This window comes from Trachemys scripta, chromosome 2 (assembly GCF_013100865.1).
Source record: "Trachemys scripta elegans isolate TJP31775 chromosome 2, CAS_Tse_1.0, whole genome shotgun sequence".
Lineage (NCBI taxonomy): Eukaryota > Metazoa > Chordata > Testudines > Emydidae > Trachemys > Trachemys scripta.
The window spans coordinates 73161829-73175964 of record NC_048299.1 but is presented as its reverse complement, the minus strand read 5'-3'; the positions used below and the strand labels follow the sequence as shown (position 1 = coordinate 73175964).

Genomic DNA, 14136 nt, shown 5'->3' with positions numbered 1-14136 from the left:
GTAATTTTTAAGGCCTGCCTTACACTTAAAAATAGATAGACGTAGCTACACTGGTCAAGAGACCATATGTACACCCCTTACCAACGTAGCTCTGCTGACCTACCCCAAAGTGTAGATGCATCTATGTCAATGGAAAAGTACTTTTGTCAATATAGCTATTATCATTTGGGGAGGTGGTCCTGCATCAATGGAAAAACACCCTCTCTTGGGGTAGACTGCACTTGCACTGTATAGGATCATGTTGGCATAGCTACAGTAACATAGCTATATTGGTATAGTTTCCATAATGTAGACACATCCGAAGTCTGCACACGTAGCCTGTTTATTATCTGGATCTTAAGCACAGTACATGTCAAACTTTCTTTAAAAATAAGAAAGCGTTTCTGTTCTCTGATTCTATGGGCTGTTTCTTTGCATTCTCTTTAGGATTATATTAAATGAACTATATATCATCCCATATAGGCTATGTAAAAGTGTTTTAGCAATACAGAATTTAGAATGGCTCAGTTTGTTTCATTTATCTGTACCAACGCTGACAGATTTGTATTACATGACAGCTTTTTAAAACTAGAATTCTCAAATGTGCATACATACTACCTTTTTCTTTAAAGAACCTGTATTTGTCAGTTGGTTTATTCCTTTTTGTCTAAGGTGAACTGAAAAATCATTTCATTTGCTAAGTCCTGAGTTAAGGATTCTGTATTTCTGTTGTAACAGTAAACTATATTTCTAACACCTAAAATAGAGCAGGTGGCTACACTACTCTTTGTTTGATATCATCCAGTGTTTTAGGTCACCTGCAGAATACTGAATATGGGATTTGGTAGGTGGGTACAGGAGGAAATTATTTTTGTACTTTCAAGCCTAGTTTCTTAATGTTGACTCAATATCTCAAAAAGGAACAAACATTTTTATCTCTAAGATGCCTTGAAAATGAAGTCTCATGATCACATAACCACAAAATGCTCTTCAAATAAGTGAGTCAGTAATGTTTTTAAAATTTGGTCTCCTTTTGTAGGTATGCAACTTGGCATAATCACTTGCACACACAAAGTTTGCATATTTGTACACAAAAACATTAGTTTTTACATGTTCAAAACTGTCACACTATATCTACACTGGAAAAAATTGAAACTAAATGCACACTATAAAAAAAGTTAAATAATGTCCTTGAAAGACAAATATTTATAAAGGCCCAAGCACTAATTTCGTCATTGTATTTGGTCCTCATATTTAGCACTAATTTCTAACTTTTTAAAATATACCAGGTTGACAGTGATGGAAAAAGAGCTAATCAGTGCTTCCACTGAAAAATTTTCTCTGAAACAGCTGTATAAGGAACCAAGTATTTCCCATGCACAGATGATAGATTGTTGTAAGCGACTGCTGGAAGAATCGCTCCCATACCTGCAAGGCATGCACCTCTGCATTTCACACTTTTACTCAGTGTTGCAAGATGGAGACCTCTGTATCCCTTGGAACTGGAAAAGCTGAGGCCTGTCTAATAATCAGAGGGACTGTCTATTTTCTCTGAGGCTATCAACATGAATTATTTTCTTTTAGAGTAAATTATTTAAACGTGTATTTTGATATCCATATTCTAACTAATCCAAGAATTTCTTTTTAATTGCTGCTCAGAAAGTAGAACTTCAGTTCTAAACAGCTTGCTGAATAATGTACATTATTGCCTGTCCATGCGTAAACATTCTGTACGGTTTCCATACTCCTTTACAAGTCCCATCAAAGGGAAGGGGTAATGAAAGGGCATTTTTGATAGTTAAACAAAACTTTTGAATTGGATTTGAAGGTTACAAAAACGGTTTTGGTTTGTTTTTCATATACATGAATATTCCAGGATGGATTTTGTTAAGTTCATAGAAATTGTTCCTCTAAAGCCAAGCACTATGTACTATCTAAAGTAGGTAATTAACTGGATTCAAAAATTAAGAAATATCTTGTCAAAGTAGTTTTAGGGGTGGCAAAGGCAGTAGAAGTAATTCTAGAGTCCTTCATATATCATTAATTATCTGGTTCCAATACTGTAGTTACATATTGCTGTATATCTTACTGTATAAGAAATACAGAAGGAAAAATCCATCAGTGTTTTTATTATGCAGATAGGAACAGTACTTTGAACATTTGTTTAATAGGAGTTTATTTTAAATATCAATCCAATATCTGCCCATTGGAATAGGTGTTTACACTTTCAAAATGACATCCTCTTGGTAAATATATCTCCAATCTACATTATTGTTACCATAATTTGTTACTGGAGTATAAGATGCATCAATTGTTTTTAAGTACACTGTAGCTACGGGCATGATTGTGAAACTTTTACTCACATTGGTGAGCACTGATCTGCATGACTAGTCCCGATGAAGTCTAGGGATGGTCATGCAAATCATTGCTCACCAGTGTGAGTAAGAGTTTCAGTCAGCCCTGAGGATCAGACATACTGAATTTTATTTAAACTTGATAACTCTAATATCGTAAGATAAGGATTGAGGGCTTATTTTCCGAGTAAATGTTAGACACATTAAAAAGCTGCTGTTTCACTGTATTTCACACTAGAATACACACCGTGTTTGAGTTCTAAATCTTGCAAAATCATCTGAAAGGAACTAGCCAGTTAACATTTTTTGGACTTGGATTCATCTTTCAGAACTGGCAAAAATACTGTAAAATAAATATGTATAAATTATGTATATTATTTGTGTTATTAAGATTGCCCACCATCTCCCATTATAAGATCGTGTTTTCACTTGCTTATAACTTTGCTGTACTTTAACAATTTAGGCCGAAATTTTCGATGTTAGGTATCTGCCTTAGGCTGAATTTTTTGGAAAACTTCAACTGAAATAGTTCATCATTTCAGAGAATGAGTCAAAGGGAAAAATATTGTTTAGCCCATGTTAAATATTTCTTGCTCTTCTTTGAACTGCTTCAGCACCCCTGTGCTTTGGAGCAAGAGGGTTGATTTGTGTGTCAGGGATGTGACTTTTGTCGTCCCTATGAAAATCCACTTGAATTTGGCCAAGTTTTAAGTCTTTGAAGAATTGCATTTCGCACATGCACAGTAGAGCCTTGCTAGAGCTTAACTGCTAAAACTTCTAAAGATTCCATCCTCACTGAGTATGCTCCAGCCCCTTATGGCTCCTGTGTGTGACAGGACTGTGCCTGCACCAGCCCCACAGAACAGCTGAATACGCTACAGCCCAGGATTACGAGGGCTCAGAATTTCCTTGTAATAGCTGTTTCAGAGTGGTACCGGAACTGATCAGGGAGCCTGTCTCTCCTTTGCTCTCAATATTACCCCTGTCTGAAGTCCACACCAAGGCAGTATGGACGATGTAGCCAATTGATTTGAAGGTAGAGGGAACAAAAGCTGGATCCGAGCGGAGAGAAAGGAGTAGGCTGGGACAAGGAGTCTTCTGAGAGTGAGATGGGAAGTAACTGACTAGAAGCTGATTGGTAGGGAGAGACCGGGCAAGAAGGAGACTGGGACTGGGAGTCAGTTTGCTGGGAGAGGAAGATGAGGAACGAAGATGGGGCAGGGACTAGGAACCAGTGTGGTAGGGCACCTCGGAGGAGAGACATCTGTCAAGGAGTTGGCTGGGTGAAGAGAAGAGACAAGGACTCTAGGTGGGAGAAGGGGACTGAGATTGGATGAGGAGCCCAGGAAGGGAGATTGAAACTAGGAGCTAGTGTGGAGAGGGGAGAGACCAATCAAAAGCTAGGTGTGGAGAGACTGGGCCTGGCTGGGCAAGGAGTTTGGGGTAGGGAGTGGGGAACGGGGACTAGCTGAGCGAGGAGACTGGGACTGGGTGTGGGGAGGGAAAGAGATGGGGAGCCAGGGAACAGAGGGGATGGGGACAGCATGCCCAGGGGGAAAGACAGACTGGCTGGGCAAGGAGACTGAGATGTGAAGACTAAGGAATGGACGCTGGGAGTGGCCAGGTGAGGAGAATGGGATTGACACAAGGAGCCAGGGCTGGGGAAGAGACAGGACCAGGACAAGTTGGAGGGAAAGGGATGGGACAGAAGGGGTCAGGCTTGGGGGAAATGGGAAGGAGTGTCTGTGCCCACTGGAGCTTGGGTTCTATTCTAGACTCCCCATTCAGAGTCTAGAATAGAACTCAAGATTGCAGAGTCTCACCATTCCTTTGCTGTCAGCAAACATCTGTGAAACCCTTGTCATAGTGTGTGTCCCAGCCCCCACTAGCACTGGTCCACGTAGAGGATGACCGCCTACTCCTGCTATCCGTTACTCTATTGGCTCAAATGGGAGAGGTCTGTGTGGTGAATCTAAAGGTTTCAACCCTGTTGGTGACCCATGTGGGTGTCAATATGATGTCACATTATGGAATTTGTTTTTTCAGTTTCTTTAAAAAAAGCAACTAGGAAATAACACACAAACTATGTTGAAAATTCAATATTAAGGTTGCAGAATTAAGCACTCAAGAGTTAGGAAATAGCAGAATGTAGATTGCCTAACTCAACCCTCAACATTCTTCACATCTATTTTTTTGTGTGGCATGAGAAAAAAGGGTAGTGATCAATAACTACTACTAATCATAATAAAAATCCAAAGCCAGTTATATTTTCGAGTATTCGTTGATTTCATGTTTAATAATCAGATTGGCTGAGACTTGAGACTTTTTCTTCTCTTTTGTTTTGACTACTTAAAATCAAATATTTGAAGGAAAGGTGGGTAACAATTCTTGAATCTCAACCAGTGATCAAAGATTTGAGAGGTGGGCCATCCATTATCAAACCAGGACATTCCAGATCATGTCATTCAGACTTCAAGAAGTAGTTTAGTCTTTACCATTGCTTCAGAAAGGACATTGAAAAGACAATCTCTTCTGTTTCAGCATCATGTTAATCTTTACAAACTGATAAACATTTAATTTTTAAAGAATAATTCCAACAATAATTCCAATCCTATGTATAACTGTGGCCGTATGATATTCATGCTTTGGCAAACAGGAGCATTAATTTTGGTAATTATATGTCTAGCATTTTAAAGCACTTGAAACTATTATTCTGGTGGTGTGATATGTGAAGACATTCCCCAATATCCAAAACATTCTCCCCACATATTTACTCACTATACCTCTTTCACTTCTAGCGCTGTATATGAAAACTGTGAAACCATTGCCCATCTTGTCATTGTACTTTTGACTTTTACATACTATGATCTACTCTCAGGAACTAACAGTTTTTTGTACCCACTTACGATTTAGAAGGTGTTGAAGTGTCAATTTTGAATCTCAGGGCTTGTCCACATGGCTACTTAGTGTACAGTAAGCTGGGGTGGGAATGTACAGCACGCTAGCCTGTGTGCTAATTGGCCTTGTGGACCTTGCTACTGCACACTAAAAGTTCCATACTTTTAATGCACAGTAACAGAGTCCACACAGCCAGTTAATGCGCAGCAGGCTAGTGCACTCTGCATTCGGCACCCTGGCGTGCTGCTAAGTAGCTGTGTAGACAAGCCTATATTAGATGTGTGTGGATGGGATAGAAAAGGAAAATTCTCCCATAGAGGACAAGTGGCTGATTAACAATGTAAGTGGATTAATAATTCATCATAACTTTTTCTTGTAGAAAGTAAATTAGGTATATAGCCTAAATTGTGTTCACTGTAGCTGAAATAACCTGTTCCTCTTATGAGGAAAAAGTGAAACTAAAGCCTGTTAATTAAAACTTTTGTCATTCTCCTAATATGCAAGCGTTTGTCCACAAAGAGGATATTTGTATGATTTCATGGATATATGTATATTTATACATGGTGTGAATTGTAAATGTATATAGTAGTGAATTTGTCTCGATTTTTTTCTTGATAAATGTGCACTTTTGGTGATGCTACAGGCCGTCATATCTGACCCAATTGGCAAGGAAAAAGTTTAATTATGGCAAAAAATTTAATATAAATTTAGAAAGATACAAATTCAGTCTTTCCCTGCATAAGCTGAATAGTTGAATATTACAGAGAGGACTTGGTTTAGTTCTTCCAAGATTGAGATTAAAAACTGGGACTCAGTCTTCTCATAGATTCCAAGAGCAGAAGGGGCCATTGTGATCATCTAATCTGATCTCCTGTAGGCCATAGAACTTCTCCAAAATAATTTCTAGAGCCGATCTTTTAGAAAAACATCCATTCTTGATTTTAAAATTGCTAGTGACGGAAAAATCCACCACACCCCGAGGAAATTGTTCCAATGGTTAATTACCCTCACTGTTAAAAATTTGTCTTATTTCCAGCAGGGGTGATGGACTCTTTCTAAAAGGTGGGGAAGGGGTTTCTGCCCCAGCAGAGCCGGGCCGGAGAGCCCGTGGCCCTCCACCTACCTGGGATGGGGGAGTGCGAGAGCAGTCTCCAGCTCTTGTCCCAGCTCTCCACCCAGGGCAGGTGGAAGGTTTGCAGCTCCCTACAGTTGTCCGCATGGCTCTTACCCTGACCCAGCTTGGTGTGGGGGCGGGGCCTCAGGGGCCAAAGAGCTGCAGGTGGGCTATGGTAAGAGCTGTCTTGGCCCTGGGTGGGGGACCCGGAGGGCAGGGACATGGGCCGGGGGCTGCTCTCAGGCCCCCCCAGCCTGGGCTGGTCGAGTATCTGCGGTTCCCCATAGCTGCCCAGGCTCCCCGAGCTGATCTCCAGCTTTCAACCTGGCCAGGGGATGGGCCTCAGGGGGAAGAGGAGGGGCAGGGGGCCAGGCCCATGGCCAGAAGTGGACAGGACAGGCCCATCCGCCCACCCTGTTCCAGCACCCCTGATTTCCCGTCTGTTTTTGTCTATCTCCAGCTCCCAGCCATTGGATCATGTTATACCTCTTGTCTTACTAGATTGAAGAGCCCATTATCAAATATCTGTTCCCCATTTGGGTGCTTACAGACTGTAATCAAGTCATCCTTTAACCTTCTCTTGGGTAAGCTAAATAGCTTGAGCTCCTCTAGTCTATCATTCTATAAGGCATGCTTTCTAATCCTTTAATCATTCTCAGGGCTCTTCTCTGAACTCCCTCCAATGTATTAATGGACACCAGAACTGGTCACAGTATTCCAGCAGTGGTTGCACAAATGCCAAATACAAAGGTAAAATAACCTCTCTACTCCTGCTCAAGAGTCCCATGTTTATGCATCCAAGTATTGCATTAGCTCTTTTTGCCATAGCATCACACTGAGAGCTCATATTCGGCTGAATCCACCACAACCCCAAAATCTTTTTCAGAGTCCTTGTTTCCCAGGACGGAGTCCCCATCCTAGAAGTATGGCCTATATTCTTTGTTCCTAAATGTATACATTTGCATTTAACCATATTATATGGATACTGTTTGCTTGTGCCTACCTTACCACGCTCTGTCTCAGTGACCTGTCCTCTTCATTATTTATCATGCCCCCAATTTTTGTGTCCTCTGCAAGTTGTCAGTGATTTTTTTTTTTTTGTTCTTAATAAAAATGTTAAATTGCATAGGGACAAGAATTTATCCCTGTGGTATCCAAAAGATGTCTGCAGAAAGCTTTTTTTTGTTTTGTTTTGTTAAAAAGACACAGTTGTAAAGAGCATATCCTTTCCTGAACTAACAGAGAAATGCTCTTGTCATGCAGTTGTGTTTACAGATGTGTATTCCTGATGTGATTGTTTAAATAACAAATAATTTTGTGCTCAATTTTAGCTAAGACTCTAATGGGGTACTAAATTGCTGAATAGTCAGGTTGATTGCATTATCAGCTGCTTACTTCAATAACATAATCTTTTAAAATTCTTTTATTTAGTGGAACTTAAATGTTTTGACTGATTTCTGGCTTTTTTTCATATTTCTCTTTCACATTCCACAAATTTTCTTGTAGTGTTCTTTCATTTCCCTGAGTTTATTTGACTATTCTCTGGACTCTTTCTACCTTTTTATGAAATTAGAACTATATAATCTACATTATATACAGATCTCAAGCATGAGCATTTTTAAGGTAGAGTTAGATTAAAGAGTTCATCCATGTATTTTGATTTGTAAGATTAGAAATAAGTGCCTATCTGATGCTCTGAACTCATACGTAGTTTTAAAAATACAAAATATCAGACATTAAAAAATCCATATAATAGTTCTTTGAGTTAATCAAGAGTTTGAGTTCTTATTGATGATGTGTCTTACAAAGGATGACAAATCATTAATGATAGGTTTATTTTTTTCTATATTTATAAAACTTCAACAGAGGTTTAGGATAGAGGAAGGTCTAGATTTCATGAAACTAAACTCCAGTGACCTATTAAAACAAGAATCTTGAACTAACTTTTTAAGTTAGCTGAAACAGCTGTGTTGTAAGGGAGATTCATTCCTAAAGCATGATTGTATCACCCTAGCCCTTCTCAGAATGTTTTGCCATGAGAGTGCAGTTTTAAATTACATACATCTCCTGGCCCTGCCTCCTCCCGGGATAGCTCAGCCCATGCTGTGACCTGTACTGACCACCTGGCTGATTCCAGGCCTCTAACACGCTGTAGGTTACAGGTGGCTTGGGTTGCCACAACCCTGTTTCTATTAGACTACTACCAAGGATATGGAGCTTGGGTTTAAACAGGTGCAGTGAATGGGACTGATCAACAGTAGTGGTAGGTATTTCCTTTTATAGCTTGAGCAAAAGAAAGTAGTTTCAGACACAACCTCAAATTTAAGTTGACACAAGGTTTGATAGGAAAACAACCCTTCTTTTTTTAGTTTTAGAACCACCTAGTCTTCACCCTTTCCTGTATTTACAGCTGATTTGGAGAACAAAAGGCAGTTAGATTTAACTTGGCCACACATGATTTCTTTTTAATTATTTCTGGGTAATGTTTTGTTTTTAAACATCTACTCTGTCAGAGTTTGTTTTTCTTGCAGTATGCAACAGCAGGCTAGTGAATGTTAGAGGCATGTGTATCTTCAGCACATAATGAAACATTCTGGGATTCATTACTAGAAACAATAATAGGTACCTAGTATCCTTCATCAAGTCTGGTTTTGTAGACCCACGTTCTGTGATCTGGCACCCATTTACTAGCTAAACATAAATATAGTTCATTATCAAGATGCTTCCTTGATACCACATCTAACTACTACACATTATTCTCCCCCATCAAATTGCCATGCTCCAGGGATAAATTTTTCTAATTCAGTATGTTTTTTATGAACAGTTGTATAGTGAATATTTGAGCCCAGTTAATGATATGTACCAAGAAGATGGGTTACTTTTTTTCCCCTCTGAATATATTGACACTCAAGAGCTCAACTGTAAGAGTCACGTTTCTAGCCACAGTCACAGATTCTTTGAGCAGTAGTTGGCCATTAAGGGGTGTACATGTGCATACTCCTAAATCCCGGCCTTCTGTAGACTGAAGGTATAAACACCACATCTCTTCTAAAACAATTACTTTTAAGTCTGTTTCTGTATTGGACTGTAAATCCTTCAGAACACACGGTGTATTCAGGGCCCATTTCGGTCAATATATATCTTTGAAAGAAACGTATGTCCAGTGAGCCAGACTTACTGCGAGTAAGTTAATGTTCTTTCTTCATGATAACTGATTCTAGAGCCCCACTGTAAGAGATGAGATACCAGTGACCTCCCTGAAGAGGTGGGCTGATGAACCTTGCTAATTACAGTAACTGAAGAATTCCCTTCCTGAAACCAGAAGCATCGAGAACATGATGATTCATGAAGTTATGCACCAACTCCACAGTGCAGCCCTACAGATTTCAAATAAGGGTGCATTGTGGATACATGCCATTAAATTGCCAGGCACAGGGATATCAGTTCATAATATGACTGAATGCATACTACTACTCATTCTTTGAGCTCTAGACCTTTCTCCAAAGTCTTAGACCAAGCACAACTAAGCAGTTTAAAAAGCTCTTTGGGGCAGGGATTGCATATCATAATGGAATCCTGGTCCATGGCTACTGCTCCTAGGCACTATGGTAATTCAAATAAATAGTTAGCCTAACATAAGAAAGGCCGTACCGGGTCAGACCAAAGGTCCATCTAGCCCAGTATCCTGTCTACCGACAGTGGCCAATGCCAGGTGCCCCAGAGGGAGTGATCTCTCTCCTGCCATCCATCTCCATCCTCTGACAAACAGAGGCTAGGGACACCATTCCTTACCCATCCTGGCTAATAGCCATTAATGAACTTAACCACCATGAATTTATCCAGTTCTCTTTTAAACTCTGTTATAGTCCTACCCTTCACAACCTCCTCAGGTAAGGAGTTCCACAAGTTGACTGTGCGCTGCGTGAAGAAGAACTTCCTTTTATTTGTTTTAAACCTGCTGCCTATTAATTTCATTTGATGACCCCTAGTTCTTGTATTATGGGAATAAGTAAATAACTTTTCTTTCTCCACTTTCTCCACATCACTCATGATTTTATATACTTCTATCATATCCCCCCTTAGTCTCCTCTTTTCCAAGCTGAAGAGTCTTAGCCTCTTTAATCTCTCCTCATATGGGAGCCATTCCAAACCCTTAATCATTTTAGTTGCCCTTTTCTGAACCTTTTCTAGTGCCAGTATATCTTTTATGAGATGAGGAGGCCACATCTGTACGCAGTATTCGAGATGGGGGCATACCATCGATTTATATAAGGGCAATAATATATTCTCAGTCTTATTCTCTATCCCCTTTTTAATGATTCCTAACATCCTGTTTGCTTTTTTGACCGCCTCTGCACACTGCGTGGACATTTTCAGAGAACTATCCACGATAACTCCAAGATCTTTTTCCTGACTTGTTGTAGCTAAATTAGCCCCCATCATATTGTATGTATAGTTGGGGTTATTTTTTCCAATGTGCATTACTTTACATTTATCCACATTAAATTTCATTTGCCATTTTGTTGCCCAATCACTTAGTTTTGTGAGATCTTTTTGAAGTTCTTCACAGTCTGCTTTGGACTTAACTATCTTTAGCAGTTTAGTATCATCTGCAAACTTTGCCACCTCACTGTTTACCCCTTTCTCCAGATCATTTATGAATAAGTTGAATAGGATCGGTCCGAGGACTGACCCTTGGGGAACACCACTAGTTACCCCTCTCCAGTCTGAGAATTTACCATTTATTCCTACCCTTTGTTCCCTGTCTTTTAACCAGTTCTCAATCCATGAAAGGACCTTCCCTTTTATCCCATGGCAGCTTAATTTACATAAGAGCCTTTGGTGAGGGACCTTGTCAAAGGCTTTCTGGAAATCTAAGTACACTATGTCCACTGGATCCCCCTTGTCCACATGTTTGTTGACCCCTTCAAAGAATTCTAATAGATTAGTAAGACACGATTTCCCTTTACAGAAACCATGTTGACTATTGATCAACATTTTATGTTTTTCTATGCATCGGACAATTTTATTCTTAACTATTGTTTCGACTAATTTGCCCGGTACAGATGTTAGACTTACCAGTCTGTAATTGCCGGGATCACTTCTAGAGCCCTTTTTAAATATTGGCGTTATATTAGCTAACTTCCAGTCATTGGGTACAGAAGCCGATTTAAAGGACAGGTTACAAACCTTAGTTAACAGTTCCGCAACTTCACATTTGAGTTCTTTCAGAACTCTTGGGTGAATGCCATCTGGTCCCGGTGACAAGTTAATGTTAAGTTTATCAATTAATTCCAAAACCTCCTCTCGTGACACTTCAATCTGTGACAGTTCCTCAGATTTGTCACCTACAAAAGCCAGCTCAGGTTTGGGAATTTCCCTAACATTCTCAGCCGTGAAGACTGAAGCAAAGAATCCATTTAGTTTCTCCGCAATGACTTTATCGTCTTTAAGCGCTCCTTTTGTATCTCGATCATCAAGGGGCCCCACTGGTTGTTTAGCAGGCTTCTTGCTTCTGATGTACTTAAACATTTTGTTATTACCTTTGGAGTTTTTGGCTAGCCGTTCTTCAAACTCCTCTTTGGCTTTTCTTATTACATTCTTGCACTTAATTTGGCAGCGTTTATGCTCCTTTCTATTTGCCTCACTAGGATTTGACTTCCACTTTTTAAAGGAAGTCTTTTCATCTCTCACTGCTTCTTTTACATGGTTGTTAAGCCACAGTGGCTCTTTTTTAGTTCTTTTACTGTGTTTCTTAATTTGGGGTATACATTGAAGTTGGCCCTCTATTATGGTGTCTTTAAAAAGCACCCATGCAGCTTGCAGGGATTTCACTTTAGTCACTGTACCTTTTAACTTCTGTTTAACTAACCCCCTCATTTTTGCATAGTTCCCCCTTTTGAAATTAAATGCCACAGTGTTGGGCTGTTGAGATGTTCTTCCCACCACAGGGATGTTGAACGCTATTGTATTATGGTCACTATTTCCAAGCGGTCCTGCTATAGTTACCTCTTGGACCAGCTCCTGCGCTCCACTCAGGACTAAATCTAGAGTTGCCTCTCCCCTTGTGGGTTCCCGTACCAGCTGCTCTATGAAGCAGTCATTTAAAGTATCGAGAAATTTTATCTCTGCATTTCGTCCTGAAGTGAAATGTTCCCAGTCAATATGGGGATAATTGAAATCCCCCGCTATTATTGAGTTCTTAATTTTGATAGCCTCTCTAATTTCCCTTAGCATTTCATCATCACTATCACCGTACTGGTCAGGTGGTTGATAATAGATCCCTAATGTTATATTCTTATTAGAGCATGAAATTTCTATCCATAGAGATTCTATGGAACATGCGGATTTGCTTAAGATTTTTACTTCATTTGATTGTACGTTTTCTTTCACATATAGTGCCACTCCCCCCCCTGCACGACCTGTTCTGTCCTTCCGATATATTTTGTACCCCGGAATGATTGTGTCCCATTGATTGCTCTCAGTCCACCAGGTTTCTGTGATGCCTATTATATCAATATCCTCCTTTATCACAAGGCACTCTAGTTCACCCATCTTATTATTTAGACTTCTAGCATTTGTGTACAAGCACTTTAAAAACTTGTCATTGTTTATTTGTCTGCCCTTTTCTGATGTATCATTCTTTTTTATGTGAAGTAGTAGGTAGTGGCTCTTTGCCATTCAGGGTGTGTAACCTTGCCTCCCCAGTATGACTATGGGACAGAAGCTCTGAGAATTTGGTCTAGTGGGTCAGTCCTGTTGACTCTTCCTCAGAAGTTGGAGGGGGGGCGGGGAGGAAATGGAAGCTAACTCTAAATCTGTTAATTTGAACATAGTTGTTTCTTTGTATGTGACAGAAAAAGGGATGAGAATAGCTTCATGGACCCTCCTGCTGGTGGACAGAGAAACTGAGGCTCAGTTGGGGGTACATGGTATTTACACCATTGGTGTATGGAATGATGGGCTCAAGAGACATATACCCTGACATGCAAACTATAGTTCAAAAAGTTTGTGACAGTATTAATAGGCACGTAACTCCTATATGTGTGGCTCTGTGCTGGCAATGTCATGAAGAACTGTAATTTAACTATTCTCTCTATTGCTAATTAATTTAACTAGTCAAACTTGGAGCAACCCAAACAAAATGGGTTTAAATTGCATTCAGTGTAGTCACTCCATGTCCTTAAAAGACCTGAAGATGAGTCAATAGTGTCTGTAATACAACCTAAAAGATGCCTTGTGATCCCACTTTGTCCTCAAGCAGACGTTTAGCATGGTTGTAGTTCTTTTTCCCTGACCATCACTTTGTGTGCTGGTTAGTACACTATTCCCCTTGACATATTCACTAATAAAAACTTCAGCGCCTCTCAGTTATCATGGCTATAGCACCTATTAATCTTCAGGAATAAAAGTTGAAGTTATTGATACGCTCTTCAGTTCTCTCTTATGGTGCTTCTCTATCAACCCTTTTCCTTCTCTGGGATTCTTCTACAACAAAAATTCTATAGCTTCAAGGGATTGGGGGGGGGGGTTATTTCAGAAATCCAGGGTAATAGCAGCAGTAATCTAAGATCAGAATAAAGCAGGGGAGGGCAAACTAAGGCCCATGGGCTGGATCTGGCCCATCAGGGCTTTCAATCCAGCCCACGGATTGCCAGTCCCTGGCTCAGTTGGCTAAGGCAGGCTCCCTGCCTGCCCTGGCCCCACGCTGCTCCCAGAAGTGGCCAGCACTGCGTCCCCTGGGGGGGAGTGGGGGGCAGAGGGATCTGTGCACTGCCCTCGCCTGCAGGC

General features: G+C 40.3%; 1 protein-coding gene across 4 annotated transcripts in view; it reads left to right on the top strand.

Annotated features, from left to right (window-relative positions):
* TCAIM (T cell activation inhibitor, mitochondrial) overlaps positions 1 to 3828 on the top strand; it is a 52466-nt gene extending 48638 nt beyond the window's left edge. For all 4 annotated transcript variants that reach the window (XM_034760856.1, XM_034760854.1, XM_034760857.1 and 1 more), the window contains one exon: positions 1269 to 3828. In XM_034760856.1, the coding sequence (XP_034616747.1) occupies positions 1269 to 1494 (226 nt within the window). In that variant the 3' untranslated portion in view covers positions 1495 to 3828. The remainder of the gene's footprint in view (positions 1 to 1268) is intronic.
* The last annotated feature ends 10308 nt before the right edge of the window (positions 3829 to 14136 follow it).